The 18650-nt window shown below is 35.2% G+C and overlaps 3 protein-coding genes across 4 annotated transcripts; 1 reads left to right on the forward strand and 2 right to left on the reverse strand.

Annotated features, from left to right (window-relative positions):
• Window positions 1-689: 689 nt before the first annotated feature.
• On the reverse strand, window positions 690-4144 carry LOC107081683 (glucosamine-6-phosphate isomerase 2). Of its 2 annotated transcripts, XM_015369873.1 has the most exons (6): window positions 4060-4144; window positions 3722-3860; window positions 3552-3653; window positions 1797-1979; window positions 973-1157; window positions 690-891 (listed from the first exon to the last, which is right to left on the reverse strand). In XM_015369873.1, the coding sequence occupies exons 2-6, from the start codon at window positions 3843-3845 to the stop codon at window positions 706-708; spliced, it is 780 nt and encodes a 259-aa protein (XP_015225359.1). In that variant the 5' UTR covers window positions 3846-3860; window positions 4060-4144; the 3' UTR covers window positions 690-705. The 2 variants fall into 2 exon arrangements, with proteins under 2 accessions (XP_015225359.1, XP_015225360.1); XM_015369874.1 differs by lacking the exon at window positions 4060-4144 and having other exon boundaries at window positions 3722-4029.
• A 2588-nt stretch (window positions 4145-6732) lies between these two features.
• LOC107081684 (cytochrome c oxidase subunit 8A, mitochondrial) lies at window positions 6733-9501 on the reverse strand. The gene is made up of 2 exons (XM_015369875.1): window positions 9297-9501; window positions 6733-7069 (listed from the first exon to the last, which is right to left on the reverse strand). The coding sequence occupies exons 1-2, from the start codon at window positions 9411-9413 to the stop codon at window positions 6974-6976; spliced, it is 213 nt and encodes a 70-aa protein (XP_015225361.1). The 5' UTR covers window positions 9414-9501; the 3' UTR covers window positions 6733-6973.
• A 1038-nt stretch (window positions 9502-10539) lies between these two features.
• On the forward strand, window positions 10540-17550 carry rrh (retinal pigment epithelium-derived rhodopsin homolog). The gene is made up of 7 exons (XM_015369895.1): window positions 10540-10683; window positions 13512-13702; window positions 14088-14187; window positions 15897-16050; window positions 16161-16329; window positions 17180-17358; window positions 17445-17550. Exons 1-7 carry the CDS (start codon window positions 10572-10574, stop codon window positions 17548-17550), a joined length of 1011 nt encoding a protein of 336 aa, XP_015225381.1. The 5' UTR covers window positions 10540-10571.
• Window positions 17551-18650: the final 1100 nt, after the last annotated feature.

The raw sequence follows: 18650 nt of genomic DNA on the forward strand, positions 1-18650 counted from the left end.
GTTTTTCTAGAAACTTGGGAGACATTACATTTAGACCCCTTCTAGTGCCCAAATTAAACACATTTTTGATATCATGTATGGTTTGGCTGTGAAGCTTTTAAGATGAGTCTGTTTCTGCCATTTTACTGCCAGATGAATCTACCCTACAAAATCTTCAGATGATTCAATTGTTTTCTGCAGTTTGAAGTTTCTGATGACTTCCTTTCACATTTTCATATGTTCCTCAGCTCGCAGTTTCTTTCACTAATTTTGATTATTTCGTTCAGCAAAGAAAGCATTCCCACTTTGCTGTTTCTGCGAAACAGCTTTTTCTAGTTAGTCCACATCTTTCTCCCTCTCCATTGCACTTGGACTCAAGACAAATTGAATATAACAATGCAGTGCAAAACATGAGCTCATAACACATTTTTGGCATCCAGGTTCCTGTGAATTAATCTATCATTAAGAAGCCATTCCCGAATAAGGACGGTTAGTTAAATTATAAACCTACATTTCTTATCTTTGTTTACCTGATACTCTTGTCAAAACACATGCTAAGCAATTGTGTGAGCATGACAACAATCAACGTCTAATTCAAGCCTCTTGTGATTGGCTCCCTGTTTCATTCACAAAGAAAACTAAAACGTGTCCAAGATTGAAAGCTCTCCAGATTGGAACGTGACATCATAATTTTTCCGCTTTATTCACGGGGACAAACATAAAATTTCAGTAAGTACCTTTGAAGTATTTCACAGTTTTGACACGCAGTTCCAGCGTGGCGTCCTCGTCGCACACAAAGATGGTGTGCGGGTGCTGCTGGAAGGCCGACACCGTCCACATGTGGTTCACCCCCTCCTCAATGGCTTTGTACAGAGCAAAGGCCTTGTGAGCCCCTGTGATCAGAATCATCACCTGTGGGGGAACAGGAAGGTTAAACAAACAGGAGGAGGAAGGGTTGCGTCAGGATCTTTGATGTGTACAGAACATTATGACCTCCTTGGAATCCATTACGGTTCCCACTCCCACAGTGAGAGACATGGTGGGAACCTTGGAGAGGTCGTTCCCAAAGAAACGAGCGTTTGCCACAATGGTGTCCTTTGCCAGTGTTTTCACTCTGGTTCTGGAAACAAGGCTGGAGCCGGGCTCGTTAAAGGCGATGTGGCCGTCAGGGCCGATACCTTCAGAGAGGATAAGAGAGACGAGAAGCTGAATGTCAGCAGGAAAGAATTCCAAGATCTGCTTACAGAAATTCAAAGTTAAACTTTATTTGGTTTTTAACATAGTGCATAATCATTCTAAACTGACCTTTTTCCATCAGAGAAGAAGGAACTAGATTCTGTATATATATATTAAAAAAAAACTTTTTCCTTCTTAGTTTTCAACCTTGAAGATTTAATATGCTGGATTTGGAAACCTAGACAGCCTTTTAAAAATACCTGTTAAGTATAGATATTTAAGGATTTAAAGAGGCCTGCTGTTTAAGAGATGTTGGCTGCAATACCAGCTAATATAAGGATGTTAAAACAGCTTCTGTTGTCAAATCTGAAATTGTTTAAGTAATGTTTTGAAATAAAAACATCCGGCTTTTATTAATCACTCTAATGCACAATGTGCTGTAAATGGGTGCTTCATAAATAAATTGAACTGAATATGAAAAGTTTTCCGTTTTGTATCTAAATAACTAAGAACTACTTAAATGGAGCTTAACAAATTAATGTAATTAGTTTATTCAGTAAAACTTTTTATATACAAAAAGAAATTGAAATTGGCTGAAAGCAGGGCCGGCAGACCCCAGATTGTAAATCTCACATTATTACCTCCAACAAACAACTCAATCCCTCCGGCTGCAGCAATCTTCTGCTCATAGGCGTTACACTCAGCCTCTAGGTCCTCTGCGTTCCCATCCAGGATGTGAGCGTTGGCCGGATCAATGTCGATGTGCTTGAAGAAATTGTTCCACATGTAGGAGTGATAGCTCTCCGGATGAGCACGGGGCAGACCTGTAGGACAAAGGTTTGTGTCAGTAAGAGAGGAATACATCAATCTGCTTCAACTGATGAAAACTCTAAGCGAAGAAAGTTACAGAAAAGCCTTTTATTTCTCCAAAGAATTTAATTTATTGTTAAGGTCTCAAAAAAAAACAGACATAAAAATAAAAATTGCTTTCATTCCGTTATATGGATGAAAATTTTGAAAAAACTAAGTAGGTCAATAAAAAGATTTCACCAAAATCATCAAATCTTGCTCCAAATTGACTGTATTTTGTAACGTAGTATTTCTCCTGCTTTAAAGAAGCTGTTCTTTCATCTTCAATTGAAATTTCCAAAAAGGAGAAAAGAAATTGCCATGTTATATATATATATATATATATGCAGTGCATTTTATTTGAATACAAGTAGGTAAAAGGTAAGTTCTATTTAAAAAAAATGGAAGGAATTGATAAAATGGTGTATTCAATACAGCAGGAGAAACAGCGAGATAAGGAAAGGAAAAACAAAGCCAACAGATAGTGACAGAAATCTGCATGAGTCGACAAAAACAAAAAATGGTGGGGGTGTGTTCAGAGCAAATGTAATCATCTAAGCAGATGGACAGTCATCCTTGGCAGAGATATGAGAGTTTGCTTCTTTTTTATTTATTTTTTTTAAAAAGCTGACACTGTGTTCTTTTCAGAGAGCACTGTTGACGTTTGTTTTGCCACGCTTTAAAAAAATAAATCGTCATTTTTTTAAATGACAAGAAGATACTATGCCCAAGGACTCCTACATTTATCATCATTGTAAAATATCTGCACCTAAATCAGTGTTTCAAATTATTGCTTGAACTAAAATACATAAAGCCTCAATACCCTTCCATATGTCAATACAGCCCCGACATTTGTTTTGATCTTACTGAACTATAGACATGTATCTGAGTGCAGGATAATCCCCCCCCCTTGTCTGTTTTATTTATTTTTTTTGTCTGTGTTTGTTTGTTTTCCTGTTGTTGTTTTTTTGCTTTGTTTTATATATGGTTAGGTGTGTGGATGAGTTTTGATTTGAATACAAAATTAAGAAAACCAGTTCAAGGAATTGTATTTAAATGCACTTAAATACACCGTACTACCTTTCTTGAATGAAAATATATATTTATAGAAAAATAATCACTCTGTACAATTCCTATAATTGTTATTTTAATTCTTATTATCAGTGAGATTGTTTTAGCAAGGCACTAAAAAGCTCCGGTACAAGCATCAGGAGGTTAAAACTAAGATTTTTATTTTGTAAACAGCCAATTTCTGATAAAACAATGACAAAGAGAGGAAATTACATTTTCCTTTAGCTAAAACCGTTTTTCTTCCAGGGCGTCCCTGTATTCAGTTGCATCCATTTCCAAACTAATCAGCCATTCAGGCCTGCAGAAAAGTAAGCATTCCCACAGCATGATGCTGCCATCACTATGTATGTGACTCCATCATCCAACTCAGTTTACATAATCCACTATTCTACTACACTGAGACTTTTTAACCATTTTGTGGAGTAAATGAATGACCACTTTATGTGGCTCCTCCTATAGCAGTGAATCACACTCACCCACATATTCATCCATGTTGAAGGTTTTCACATATTTAAAGGAAAGGTCTCCGCTTTTGTAGAACTCTATTAACTTCTGGTAACAGCCGTAAGGAGTGCTGCCTGAAACAAAGCATATGATCAGAGGTAGTGGGAGCAGAAGCAGCCCTGCAGTGGGGTGGCTTTGTTACCTGTGGGTAAACCCAGAGTAAAGTATCTGTCTGCAGACGGTTTGAACTCGATGATCCTGTTCCGGATGTATTTAGCAGCCCACTCGCTGGCCAGATCATAGTCATCTAGAATCACCAGCCTCATGCTGCTAATAAAGCCCTAAATGATCAAAGAGAAAACTTCAACTACAACCAGAAAGAAAAAACAAGATCCGATATTTGAGCTAACGTTAGCAGCAATTAAAACTCCTTCGGTAGTTTAACTTTAACTCATTTCTTGTTTTTTACCCCTTATTAATTCTCTAGTCGCCAGTTTGGTTTTGCTTTTAGTACCAGAAAAACAACAGGGAGGAGTTTACCTGTTAAACCTGATGTTTCAAATCCAACTGTTCTCAGCAGCCAGCAGGCTCGGTGGAGTCACGTGACCAGCAGCGGGTGAAGTGACTTTAAAGCGGAAACTATGGAAGTCCGTTAGTGTCAAAACTCAACCAAAACAATCAAATTAACCTACAAAATAAATAAATAACATAAAATAAAAAAAACGGGAGAGGATGAGCATTTAGATTATACTTAGCATATTGTAGGTGGGTTTTAAATTAAAATGTATTACTATATTAATATTTGTCATTGTTACCCAACAATAAACTCAACCTTAAAAAGCACTTAGAATATTGTTTCCAAATTTACGATGAAGCATTAGGATTAGACAAAAAAAATATATAATAATAATAGTCATAATAATGGGAATAAAGTTATACTCTTATAACGTTATTCTCATAATATTACCAGGAGGGGAATAAAAACATAATAATACGAAATAAAATGTGTAATATTACGACTTTATTCACATAAAATTATATGATAAAGTTGTAATTTTATGAGTTTGAAGTCATGATAGAACAAAATTATCAGTTTATTAGTCTTTTCATAAAAAATATTCAAAAAATATCTGACCAGCACAAACTACCTATAAGTAATTTGAGCTCTGTTTGTGTAACATAATAGCCTAATAATTTGATGCTGATAGGCTAACAGGTTTAATATTTCCTTATTTGAAAAACCGATACAAAAATTTTAACTTCATGATATTCTCAGCAGTCCACGTTTCATGCAGGGGATGACCACAAAGAGTTCTGATTAAATAACATTGACTTTATTATCACTTTATTACGACTTGTCATGTCTTTATTCCATAATTCTACAACTTTACTATGATAGTATTACAACCTGTCAAAAACAAAATTCTCTTCTTACTGTCATACAGAATAGTCCCAATCTTTAGGAAATAGCACAACATTCAATCCAGAAGAATTTAAGCTTCAAACTGCTCTAGTTGTTTACCAGAAACCATCCAAACCAATTTATCCTTGGTGCTGAACTTTGTATACAAGCGATAGATGGCAAGCATCTGATTCTTCTTACTGATGATAAAACATTCCTTTAACTGTTCACTCAACTGGCTTAGTCCAAAATTTATAGAAAGCAAATGAAGTTAATGTTTCCTTAAAGATAATAATAAAATAATTGAACTTTATTGATCTCACAGAACATCTTAACCCAACCCCTTGAGGAGCAGTGGGCTGCCACTGCGCTCGGCAAGCAATTGGGGGTTAAGGGTCTTGCTCAGGGACCCAGAGTGCAGGCTGTGAGAATCAAGCTGGGTATTTGCAACCTTCTCAGAGCACAAGCGCACTGCTCTAACCACTAGGCTACCCACTCCTAAGAATGCCTAAAAAAAATGACCCTTAAACATCAATTTTCCCCTCAATTACTTTGTTTTGCATAACGATATAACATCGTAATATCATTTCCAATAAACTGTTTTTTCTATTTGATACCCAGTGCAATAGCTATATATATATATATATATAAATGCATATGAATCTATATAAATACCTATGTAAGTACCCTGTGCATAACCCTGTATAATCTAAAGAAGAGATTCCAGCTGTCATATGTAAATATATATATATATATATATATATATATATATATATGGAGGCGCTATATATACTGTATATATCACATCTTACTTCCTTTGGCACTTTCTTCTTTTTGACTATCTCTAGCTGATGTAAGAATAAATTTCTCCAATGTGAGATCAATAGATTCAATCAATCAATCAAAATCACTTTTCTCTTAAGGGGGCAAGTGGCCGTGTTTAAATAGGGGAGTTCATATTTTTATGTACGTTTTATTTCATTAATCAGGAGCACCACTTTGTTTTCCAAATTAAAGCAAAGTAAAAAAAAAATGCTTCTTATTCATTTACAAAAACATAAGGGGTTACTAATCAGATAGTAATCTAACAAACCAGCAGTGTCAAATATGTAGTGATCAAAAATCAGCAGCATTGTTTTTGTAAATTGCTGAACAATCAAAGCCTCTCCCTTTTAGAAGGGCCTTTACGTGTGATCCAGGACCACTGAGATCCAGAGTTCCTCTGCATGTCTTGGGTCAGAAACACATGTTCTAATCATCCAGGTTTCTATTGGATCAAGGTCCAAGGATTGGATTGACCTGCACAAAGACTTGCCTGGAACAATGGTGCTTCTCACCTATTTAGTGTATATGGAATTATATCAAACCTAATGTCTTTATCATAAAATGCTTAGTTATTTTTGTAAACGGATCAATGATCCCCGAAGACTACCCATACCATTAAATCTGAGCCAATTTTAATGTATAGCGAGTTGTGTCTCAGTCTATGCATTGATCCACAAAATGTGGCATCATACCTCTGTAAGCCAGAGTCTGTGTTGTTGATTGATTGATTGCAGTTTTGGTAGTTTTCCAATATTCATGTTAAAATAAACCCTTTAGTGTGTTCAAACATATGTCTTTGTGGTAGAAATATATTTTGACACTCTGCTTTGGTGTAGAAAAGCTAAACAATCACTGAAGATCTTCAGAAACAATAACTGTTCAGATGACCAGCAGGTGCCAGAGGATTGGGTTTTATGTACAGAATTCTTTAAAGTTTCCAAAATGAGTGAAAACAATCAGTAAAACTGAAAGAAATGAGGCAAACAGAAACATGAGTTTAAATTTATTTTGTAACACTCCTTATGAGGGAAGATTGAAAACCCAATTGACATATTTGAAGGATCAGAGTCGTTGTTTTATTTGAAGTTTAGGTATCTGGGACATGGAGCTGTCATAGAGGTAGAGGAGTGATAAGTAAAACATTTTTGCTGCAGTGTAACATTAAGATGATGGTCCCAGAAGGAGACAGAGGCTGGATGCACCAGATAAGACAGTTCAGAGTCCATGTTACTCCTTCTTCTTGTAGTCCTCCAGGTGGGCCAGGATCCATCCAGATGGTCCCAGGATGGCTGCAGAGAAAACTCCCATTGCAACTGCAGTTTCCTGGACAAACGACAGAGGTGGAACAATCAGTCAGCTGAGTCGCATCAGAACAAGACTATCAGACTGAGTTTCTAAACAGGAGATAAGATAAGACCTCAGCATTAGATAAGATATCGCCTGGTCCACAAAGGAGCAAGTGATAAATGAGGGAATACAATCAGAAGAAATAAAATCAGTTTTGTTGGCAAAGATTGTGAAAAAAAGGAATTTGACTCCAGGTCTTATGAACACACACAGGGTCCAATAATAAAGATGTAAATTTTAGAGGGAGAGCTGCAACTAACGATTATTTTTGCTTAATCTGTTGATTTTTTTTTTTTCTTTCAATTAATAATCCAAAAACCAAAGACTCTTTAAAGAGGACCTCTTTACGAAACTGAACCAGGTGGAATCAAACCTTTTCCACTTGAGTAGTTCTGGATACAGTTATTGTTTTTTTTTTTATTATCATAAATGCAAAATGTTTATATATTTCTTACATATATAATTACTGCTCTAAGTGGGATGCTGTCAGCTAAAGGCATGTTTTACAGTCTCTATACTCCAGTTAAAGGGGAACGCCGTTTTTTTTGTTGTTTTTTTTACACTGGGCCCTTGATTTTACGTTATTACATCATGTTCTACTCACCCATATGAATTTTGTGTCATTTGGAGCTGTTCTGAAGATATTCAGTTCGGTTATATCCAAGTAATGTCTTCCTTTGGGCAAACAACTTGAAGGCACAAACTAAACTGTTCATAATTTATCATTTAAGGTACATCAGCATTCATAACATGTAGGCGAATCACTGTCCCCCAGACATCTATATATTTTTTCTATTTCTATTTTTTTTTTTAAACAAAGTGGAGTGTGTAGAACGTCGGAAAAGTCGCTGAATATAGTGAAAAAGCAGCTCAGTAGGCAACAATTACAGTCTAAATGGTGTGGGGTTTATGTTGTTCCTTCATATCCCTATCATATATGTAAATAAGGTGGTAAACGTATTTAAAAACTTTTACTATGGATATTACACTCATTATAAGTCAGGGTATCTGCATATTTCTGTTGTAACTCTAAAGGTTTCAGGTTAATCAGAGCCTGTGCTCGGTAGGAAGCCCAGATGTCAATCAAAGGGCCAATATGCTCATGAAAAATGAGTGTAGTGACCCTGTTTTTTAGGGTAAGAGTGCTGGTGAAGATTCTCATTCATCCATGTCATGGTTGTCAAGGACGTTTTGCTTTCCATCTCGGAAGCTTCTTCTATTCAAAACATCTGGATTAGCATTGAGTGTGCTACTTTATAGAGTAGCCCAACAAAACAGGGTCGGGTAACCGTGACTTTTTTTTTTTAAACATAACAGCTAGTTATCCTGTTATACGCTGGCAACAACCCTGGTCCACAGGTTCTGCATATTTCAGGCGTCTCCTTGCCGGCACACACAAACCCATACTAAAAGAAAGGCTGAAGTAGTTCAGGTTTGTGACTGAAAGGCATGAGATGGGGTTTGAATCCAGGTTGTGTCAGGAAAGGCATGTGATGTTAAAACTTTGCTGTCGCTGTGAACAAGTTGTTTTGACTTTCTGTGGCGATCCCTTATTATAGAAGAAACTAAGAGGAAACAAACAAACATAACATTTGAAATCACCATGTTTGAATGCAGTCACAATAACGTTTTGTTTAACAAAGGTAGGTTAAAACTAGGTAATTACATTGCTTTGGAGTTTATTTAACTTTAAATGTTAAAATACTCTCTAATGAGGATATAGAAGGATCGCTTTGGCATCAAGAACCTGCTAGACAATTGAAGAAGAAAGAAAACAATCAAGGTGTTTTAATTCAAAGAAGAGTTCCCTTAAAGTTGCACATGTGTGCTAATGGTTTAATCTAAACCCAACAACCCGCTTTAGTTGGATCATCTTAGTGACGATGTTACATAAAACATGTTAATATGAAGTCTAAGTAATTAGGAGTGGGGCTAAAAATATGCTGAAAAGTCTCAGGAAGTTAGCTTTGATGTGAAACAAAACCTCACAGAGCTCCAGCACACTTTAAAACGACCTTTAGAAAAGTAAAATCCATCAATATTTACTCTAAACAATAACAAATACGTTTAATTTCCACATAAAATCAATATCAGCTTTACTTATCTAAATAATCTGTAACAAAATAGCGAATACAGGCTATGACCTCCAAAGGGACAGATGCCACTTAGCTGCTAGCATTTAGCGGTTAGCTCCAACACTTACAAAGGTGCCGATTTTCTCCTTCGCCGGTCTTGTGTACAAATTCGCCGTCTGGGTCACAGTGTGTCCTCGCATGACGGGGGCGACGCGGCTGGCGACGGTTCTCAATAATCCTGGCATTTTTATTTTTTATTTGAGACTATGTCAGATACGTCCGTAGCAGTGAGAAGGTGGCGGCTCAATGGAAAGGAAATGCTCCGGTCTTACCTAAAATATTACAGACAGAACATTACTTATGGCGCCACCTGCTGGCTTGGAAGATGTCCTACATTTTTTTTTTTTTATACCGAAACTGAGATATCAGGGGACCTGCAGCAATCCTTTAGGTTGGTGAGAGCAATGTTTTAGCTTTAAAAAAAATAACTAAAGTATATCAAAAATATAGATATTTTTCACTTTAATGTATAAAACTGTTTTAAACATTTGCATGTATTCTGATCTGTTCATGCATGGGCCAATTAGACACCCTGTGAGGTGGAAACAATGAGTATCAATTGTAGGATGTTTTGTTTTTGAGTTCTATAACTCACCACCCAGGGCAGCATGGCCTTTTAAATGTCAGATACAATATGCACGCTCCATCAAAATTATTTTGCTTTTTTATGTTCCCAATTTTAGCATCTTTTTGAAGGACTGTAAGGATTACTGTACAACAGAATCAGAAGAATCAGAATCATATGTTTAGGAAATTAAAATTTTTATATTTTCTTAGCCCTCGATTAAAAAAAAAGTGCTTCTGCCACATATTTAAAGAAATTCAATTTTTTTATTACTTAGTATTTTAAATGTAAAATACTTAGGCCGGTAAAGACATATGGCTTCAAAAATATGAAGAAATTATTTAAGATAAATAAATATAAATTTTGATCTGTTCTCGTGTTATGTTTTTTTTTTTTTTCATGTTGCATCGTGATAAAATACATGTATAGGACAAATCCTTTAATCCATCTGACAATGGTCAAATAACTGATGACATTGCTAAAAGTATTCTCTGTGGCCTTTCAATACATTATCTGAACAAAACTTTATATTTTTGTTGAAATGTTAAAGTCAAAACCCAGATTTCAGGCCACATGAGCAGTAATCCTTACTTTTGTACAAACTGCTGGCTGCAGAGAGCTGGAATGTAATAATCCACCGAGTAACAGGCTTTAGTTTCCCAACACCAGCTCTCTGGATCATTATTCTTAGTAAACAGGATCTGCTCAGTTTTCATTATTATTCTCTGCAGACAGGTTTATGAGTACTGGGTTTGAATTTCTAAAAAGTCTTTAAAAGATGGATATGCACATGGAGGTAAATGGTTCAGGTGATGTTGAACCGTATGGAGGAAAAAGTGCTTTCAGCCAAATGGAGCACAACATCGTGGCTGGATATCTGATAACTGCAGGTAAGAAAGGGAATATTATCTGTAGGGTTTGTATAGATATAACTGTAGAACTGAACAGTTGACAAAAACACAAAAAAACGTGTTAAATACCCTGTATGTGTTTATATTCAGTTTGATCCTTTTGATTATGCCCACATAATATTTTATATGTACTTTGTATATTTCCATGTAGACACACACTTTTGTACCCCTCATTAAGTAAAAGAAAAACTTACAATGGTCAGAAAATAACTTGAATATGTCAAAAGTCATTGGAGATAAAAATTCTACGAAAATGTAAAAAATGAAAGTCAAGACATTGCTTTTCATCCTGCTCCAGCAAAACAATTTTAAAAAGGAACTCATGAAAAAGGCCAGGACAAAAAAATATGGTACCCTTGACTTAAAATTTTGTTGCACAACCTTGTGAAGAAATCACTTTAACCAAAAAATTCCTGTAACTGTGAGTGAGACTTTTGTTCCTCTCAGCAGGTAAAAGATGCTGAATAGTATTTAGGTCAGGGCTCATGGGAGGCCACTTCAGAATAGTCCAATGTTTTCCTCTCAGCAATTCTCTGGTGTTTTTAGCTGTTTGTTTTGGGTCATTATCTTGTTTCAAGACCCATGACCTGCGACCTGAGACCACTGGAAAATGCATTTATTTCTAGAATCCCTTGATAAGATTTAGATTTCATTGTACCCTGCAAGGTTTAAAACATCCAGTGTCAGATGAAGCAAATCGGCCCCAGATCATTACAAGGCCTCCTCCGTGTTTGACAGAAGGGACAGTGTTCTTTTCTTGACATGCTTTATTTTTTCGTCTGTTAACATAGAGGGGACGTGTCTCGGTAGAAATCAGGATTTTTGTCACAATTGTCACTAAGACATTCTCCCAGAAACTTTGTGGCTTTTCAGCATGTAGTTTTTTTTTTTTTTTTCAACATTAATGTTCTTCTTGGTCATGTCCTATTAGGTCAATTTTGGCTCTAACAGCAGCAGATCTGACACTGATTTCCATGAACTTTAAGTTGAATCTCAATCTCTTTAAAAGTTTTTCTGGGATCTTTTGTTATCCTTCATATTATCTGTCAGGGATGTTGGCTACTGTCCCATGGATTTGAAATTTCTGTGCTCCCGCAGTCACAGGGAAATCTCGCTGCTTGGAAATGGTCTTATAGCCTTTATCTTTAACATGCTTGTCTATAATTTCTTTTTTTATGATCACAACTCTACCCTTTGCTTCTTCTGGTCCATGTTGACTGTGGTACACACCATGTCACCAAATATCACAGTGACTGCATGTGGCCCTATATAGAGGCCCACTGACTGATTAGAATACTGCAGACACCTGTGTTGCTAATAAGTGGAGATGCCTTGATTAAACATTTCCCTTTGGAAGCATTATTTTCAGTCTTTTCTAGGCTCATAATTTTTGCCCAGGCATTATTTTTGCCTGTGTCATTATTGAAACAGGCCTGTTTCAATTATGTATTTTTTAAAATCATTCTGTTGAAGCATGGTTGAAAAATAATGTCTTACTTTATTTGTTGAATTTCATACAATGGTAATTTTTTATTACTTTTTTCAGATTCAATATCTTGAGACCTCTGCACTTTTTTCTTTCATTATGATAGCTTTACCAATGTTTTTTATCCACATGTGTAAAAGCTTGGAGAAGCTTTATGACTTGTTTAACAAGGTTTTCAAGCTACTTTGAACCATGCTTGATTGTGTTTACAGCAGAGAATTGAAAAAATAAACAACCTTTAGTACTACAAACAAAGATTCAGCATCAGAGAAAAAAAAAAGCGAAGTGATTTTCAACATGATTTCACACCATATAAAGCCTATGTGAGATTTATTTTTACAGAATTAAAAGCTTAATATCCTGAAATTTCCAAAAGGAGTATATACGCAAGCAGGAGGATCAGAACAAATGCACATATTTCATTAAATTAATAGATTAATGCAGAGGAGTTTTAGGAGTATAGCTAGAAAGCCATTATCTCTAATCTTTCATGATTACCTAATTAGTTTTGAAAACTCTTAAAAGTACAGAAATGGCTTTTATGAAGTCTGGATTACAAAAAAAAATAGATATCAACCTGTAAGTATGTTTAAATTCTTATGTGAAAAATTATAACTTTAATATACCTGATCTAAAAAAAAGGGTTCCAAAATATTTTTTTTGTACATCTAACTCTTTTCTTGAATGCAACCACGTATTTATCATAGCCAAAACTATAGGTTTTACATGCTGTTGGAAAACACGAGGACCCTAGGGGGGTGTTTCACATATCCACAGAGGATGGGGGGAAGATTGATATATAAAAAAATTGACTTAATACTTTAAAGTTCTTCAGGAAAGTACTAACCACATGGCATTACAGAGCTAACACTGTTCTGATAGCATTACAATAGAATAGAACAGAACCGAATAAAATAGAAAAGAATAGAATAAAAATGAATTGAATTGAATAGATTAGACTACAATACAAAAATTCCTTTTATTGTCACATAATGGGGAAATGCTGGTGTTTATAGCAGCAAAAACATGATAGAAAATTTATATAGATTCATATAAATTTGTATTTATATATACATTTATATAAATCTTTTTTCTTATATAAATGTTTCTAAATTATATTTACATAATTTATAAAGATAATGTAACTTATCCAGAACCTACCGGCTAGCATATTTCAGTGGTATCTTATAAGGGCAAGCATATAAATCATCTGATGTTCTAATTTTACTACTGATGATGGATTTCTGTCTTCCTTACCAAATATAATTTATAATAATTTAATTAAATTTAGTTAAATCTTTGGTTCTTCATTTGCTCTCAGGTGTCATCAGTTTGGCCAGTAACATCGTGGTTCTGCTGATGTTTATGAAGTTCAGGGAGCTTCGCACCGCCACTAATTTCATCATCATCAACCTGGCCTTCACTGATATTGGAGTGGCTGGTATCGGTTATCCCATGTCTGCCGCCTCAGACATCCATGGGAGCTGGAAGTTTGGTTACACTGGCTGCCAGGTGAGAAAAGAAACCAAACTTTCACCAAACTCTGATAATCTTTATGAGTATGTTTTTGTTCATTTTTATTTTGTGTGTCTGTTTTATGTTGATGCTTATGGATAAGAATGTTAGGTTAGACTTTAACCTCAGGTTACATGTCTGCCTTTTTTCTACAAATCATTACATATTATATCAAACCTATTATCTCTGCCTGCAAACATGTTTTTCTGAAAGTAAAAGTGTCAAACAATTAATAAACATGTTTACGTATTGTGTAGTGATTTACACTCAGTATGTTAAAATACTGATGAACATAGAAAGTTCAAATCTAACATTCAGCCTTGTAACCAACTTTTTTGATTTGTTTAAAGTATTTTCCTTTTTTTTTTGCTTCTGTCTTTAGATTTATGCGGCCCTCAACATCTTTTTCGGCATGGCCAGCATAGGCCTGCTGACTGTGGTGGCTATCGATCGCTATCTCACCATCTGCAGACCAGACATCGGTAAGAGTTCCCTCTTTAAGTTTTATACAAACTTTCTTTCACTTAAGTCATATGGATGGAAGAAATCACAGTTTTCGATGTCCAAACCAAAAAAAGGAAGATAATGAATTTCATAATTTCAAGGGAAAGTTTTCAAATGTACCGGTAACTACATTTTCATTCAGTTGAGATAAAGTACCATACCATTCCAAATTTTATCCAAGGCCAGTTTATAGGTGTGTATCACTTTACATATAGGAGCAGTATGATGTCTACTACAACAAATAATGTTCTAATTGCTTTTGAGTTAAGATGCAGCCAGAAAACACTGTGAGTGATGCTAGGGGAAACTGCAAGTAATGCTGCAATGCAGCCAATCTGAAAAACTAGATCTATGTAGAGATTGACATGCAGAGCGATTCAGAAGTATTCATGAGAATTAGATATTTTCTAATTTTGTCACCTATAGCATAATTACAATAGATATCAGTTATACTTATAGGGTCAGGTTTAGTTTATTCTTTTAAAAATACATTTCTGAAAAGTTTGGTAAGAACTGACATTTAGTCTGAGTAAATAACCTACAACCACTTTTTTTATGCACTCGAAGTATGTCACTATCAACTTTGTACAGATGGAGAACTTTGGAGTATTTTATTTCATCCAGTTATGTTAGTTTTTAGAAAGAAACATCCAAATTTTGAAATCTTCTCACACTTCTTAATTAAATCAAGGTTGACTAAGAAATAATAATAAAAAAATAAATAAACATAAGTTTATCTTTACCCTTCTGTTTGTGTTCCTAAGTCTTCATGAGGCCCCGGATAAGCAGAAAAAAATGGATGGATGTGTGTAACATGACAAAAATGTTCAAAATTTAGGGTATAAAAAATATACAGCCTCTTCCTCACAGCTGTGATACAACCGTTCTCCATCCATAGTCCAACACACACACATCCTCCCCCGGCAGAACTCTCACATAAGACCCTTTTACAACGAAAGACTCAGGATTTGTTTCACCTGGATAAAAGAAATCACAGGGAATCCCCCTGCAGCTTCACTCTAAAAAGACCCCAAGACATCAGCCTGAGAAAAGCTGCACTAAACCTTTATTCCAGCAGATGGCATTAAAACAAATTTCCTTTACTTCCAGTTCTATTTAGATTATTATAACACTTGTTTACAGCCTTTAAAATACTCCATTAACTATGTTTGTTGTTGTTCCATCCTGTGATACCCTGACTGTAATCCCAATCTATTACTAACTATTATTAGCCTACTTTAAAGGGTCAATTTCAAAACTATTCTAGCTTTGAACTAGCTTTCAGTCATTTGGATGGATTTACATTTACTGAGATCAAAACCAACTAAAGTCAACTCTGTTCATGTTTGCAGAGAGGAAGTTAACAAGGTAAAAAAAATATGCAGATATGTCATTAGAGTCCATTTCTTTAGGATATTCCTAAATGTTTAAATGATGCAGGGACTGTTATGACTACATTATTTATTGTTTTACCCATTTTTAGCTATGTGTGACCATTTTCTCACATCTAAACATGCTAAACCTGAAGTTTTCTGAAGGATTAAATAGTATAATGAATACTATCAAAAGTAATTTATTTGAACAAAAATCCCAGTTGTTTCAAAATAGGAAGCAACACTGAAAAACCATCATGATGAAATATTCTTCACCCTCATTGTTTAGATGGGCTTTATTTCTGTCTCTAAAGGTCAGAAAATGACAGTTAGATCTTACAACATCCTCATTCTGGCTGCCTGGCTGAACGCTGTGTTCTGGTCCTCCATGCCCATAGTAGGCTGGGCAGGATATGCCCCCGACCCCACTGGAGCAACTTGCACCATCAACTGGAGAAAGAACGATGCGTGAGTTTCTATTTAGCTGTGGACATTTTTTTATTTGTTATGGTTTGACTGTACCTCTCTCGTTAAACATCCTTTAATATCAAAGCAGCATCTTCGCTTCTCCTTTGCAGATCCTTCATCTCCTACACGATGGCGGTGATTGCAGTGAACTTTGTTGTTCCTCTGTCAGTCATGTTTTACTGCTATTACAATGTCTCTGTAACTGTGAGGCGATACAAAGCCAGCAACTGCCTGGACAGCATCAACGTCGACTGGTCTGACCAGATGGACGTTACCAAGGTAACACACATAGTGGACACTTAAGTTTAGAGGTTTTTGTTCTTTTAATCTTAAAAAAAAAAAAATAGGCATTGCTCACTTATTTTTAGACTGCTGTTAATGTTTATAGAATTGTGATTGTGTACTTTTCTATTCATTCCAAACAAAAATGATGAGAATGATTGCACTTCATAGTTCTAGTCTTTTCAACTTCAGTTAACAGTATCACAGATCATCCATTTTTGGTTGATAAAACCATAGTTAACAATCAAGAAAATGTCAAATCTTCACGTCGGTTAGTGCCTGTCTGTCTCATATGGTGGAAAAGATGAATCTTGCTTTTTTTTTCTCCCCAATTTTTTATTGGGAAGCTGTAGCAACAGGTGAATGGTTATTGCATATCAAGGAAAAGTAAAAAAAGAACAGAAATATCTCACAGCTGAGGAGATTTGAAAATCTGATCAGGATTTTTAAAGCAGGGATGCTGCTGGAAGGAGGGATGTCTGCTGTTTTTTTGTTGTTGTTTTTTTTTGTTTTTGTTTCTTAGAAAACCTCCTGAATAGCAGACTTTTGATGAGTAAATGGATGCAGAACACAAACAGACAGTTATATCATTTGGCATCTGTCATAAACTTGGAAAGTAAAAACTTTTTTTTTTGTATCAGTGTTGAAGCTATTTTCTATTTTTGAGGGTTTAAATTGAACATCTCTATCCTAACTTGGTGAATCCACCCAACAAGAAAAAAAAAAAAAACCCTAAATAAGCGCATTTTTTTTATTCATACAAATTGATTCCTACATTTCCTGTTTGCTTTTTTTTAAGGGGAATTATTGTAATGTGTGAAAATTAAAATCAGTAAATTATTTCTAGATGTCTATCATCATGATCATCATGTTTCTGGTTGCCTGGTCTCCTTACTCCATGGTGTGTCTCTGGGCATCGTTTGGTGATCCAAAGACCATTCCTGCCCCAATGGCCATTATTGCTCCCCTCTTTGCAAAGTCCTCGACATTCTACAACCCCTGTATCTATGTCATTGCCAACAAAAAGTGAGTATTTTATTGACTTAAATATCTCCTGTATAAGAGGTTATTTGACAGTATGTTTCAGGGTTGTAAAAGTTGCTTTCTTGCAGGTTCAGGAGAGCCATTATCGGGATGATCCGATGCCAAACAAGGCAGCAAATCACAATCAATACCCAGGTTCCAATGACGATCTCCCAGCAGCCTCTAACCCAGTGATTAAAGGTCTCCTTAATCACTGCATAAATATTTAACTATTTACGTTATTCTCTTGTTTGAGTTTATCTATTAGCTGTTTTTTTTTAGATTAATGGGCAGTGCTACAAAATGTGTAAAGAAAATAAAACTTTTAGAATGTCTTTCTTATTTTTATTGCTGATCAATTATCATTATGTCTGCTTGGCATGAGACCTTAACTAGCATGTTTATATTTTTAACTATATCTCCAATGTAACAAACTTTACATAAAACTGCTGATGATAAGTACAGAAGAAAAGGAATATGTGTGTAGTGGGAGGACTGGGTTTAATGTCTGTCGGTTCCATAGGTATGACACTGGCACATGTATTAATGCTCCATGTTTCGTTTTGAGGACCTTTAAATTAAAGTGAGACACAAGTATATTACTGCAAAAGGGAAAATTACATTTCAGTCAAAGTGGGATAGTCCTTTCTTAAATACTTAGAAAGAGGAAAAGCCTAAAAGTTCCGTTTTAAATCCCAATATTACTTTATGTTAAAATTATATTCTATTACAAGTTATAGTTTATAATATTGTTTAAAAACAAATTTTGCAATAATTAAGAAAAATAAACTACATTGATTTCATTTCTTGCTGCTTTTTTTTCCTAATTTCTCCCAATTTTTTGAGGCTCACTTTAAAAACTTCACCGCTATTTACTATGAAAATCCCATTTGCTTTGACTGGTAGTTGTTGTTTTGGCCCAACCAAAGCACTTCTTAAACATCTATGAAAATAGTCTTGTGTATAGACTATGTCATCCAGCAGGTAGGGAAATAAATACAGCAGCCATGCCTAAAATCCAACAAAATTGAATAAGGACTGTGCTGGACTATTTGACAAGCTAACAATGCATATCTTTGGAATCTTTGGATGAATTGCAGGGAATTTCAAATACAATAAAATAAAAATTGTCTTTATAACCCATTTTTATTACATTTTTGCTCTCTGTAATATCAAGAGATTTTTGACAAAAAAATAACTCAGAAAGTGGCAAGTTGTTAAATGCAACATTAATTTGTTCTTATGAGATTCAAGAGTCATAAAAATGTCACATAACATCAAACTACGTTATCTAT

This window comes from Cyprinodon variegatus, unplaced genomic scaffold, assembly GCF_000732505.1.
Source record: "Cyprinodon variegatus isolate N-32 unplaced genomic scaffold, C_variegatus-1.0 Scaffold39, whole genome shotgun sequence".
NCBI lineage: Eukaryota > Metazoa > Chordata > Actinopteri > Cyprinodontiformes > Cyprinodontidae > Cyprinodon > Cyprinodon variegatus.

Bases quoted from the DNA above. Each gene is read 5' to 3' on its own strand.
- LOC107081683 (XM_015369873.1), bottom strand. From the start codon at position 3,845: ATGAGGCTGGTGATTCTAGATGACTATGATCTGGCCAGCGAGTGGGCT. The intron at 3,654-3,721 runs GTAACAAAGCCA...GCTTTGTTTCAG, and splicing joins TACTCTGGGTTTACCCACAG to GCAGCACTCCTTACGGCTGT. The intron at 892-972 runs GTCATAATGTTC...GTTCCCCCACAG, and splicing joins CCGTAATGGATTCCAAGGAG to GTGATGATTCTGATCACAGG.
- LOC107081684 (XM_015369875.1), bottom strand. From the start codon at position 9,413: ATGCCAGGATTATTGAGAACCGTCGCCAGCCGCGTCGCCCCCGTCATG. The intron at 7,070-9,296 runs GTAAGTGTTGGA...TCGTTTGTCCAG, and splicing joins AGGAGAAAATCGGCACCTTT to GAAACTGCAGTTGCAATGGG.
- rrh (XM_015369895.1), top strand. From the start codon at position 10,572: ATGGATATGCACATGGAGGTAAATGGTTCAGGTGATGTTGAACCGTAT. The intron at 14,188-15,896 runs GTAAGAGTTCCC...CTGTCTCTAAAG, and splicing joins CATCTGCAGACCAGACATCG to GTCAGAAAATGACAGTTAGA. The intron at 17,359-17,444 runs GTGAGTATTTTA...GCTTTCTTGCAG, and splicing joins TATGTCATTGCCAACAAAAA to GTTCAGGAGAGCCATTATCG.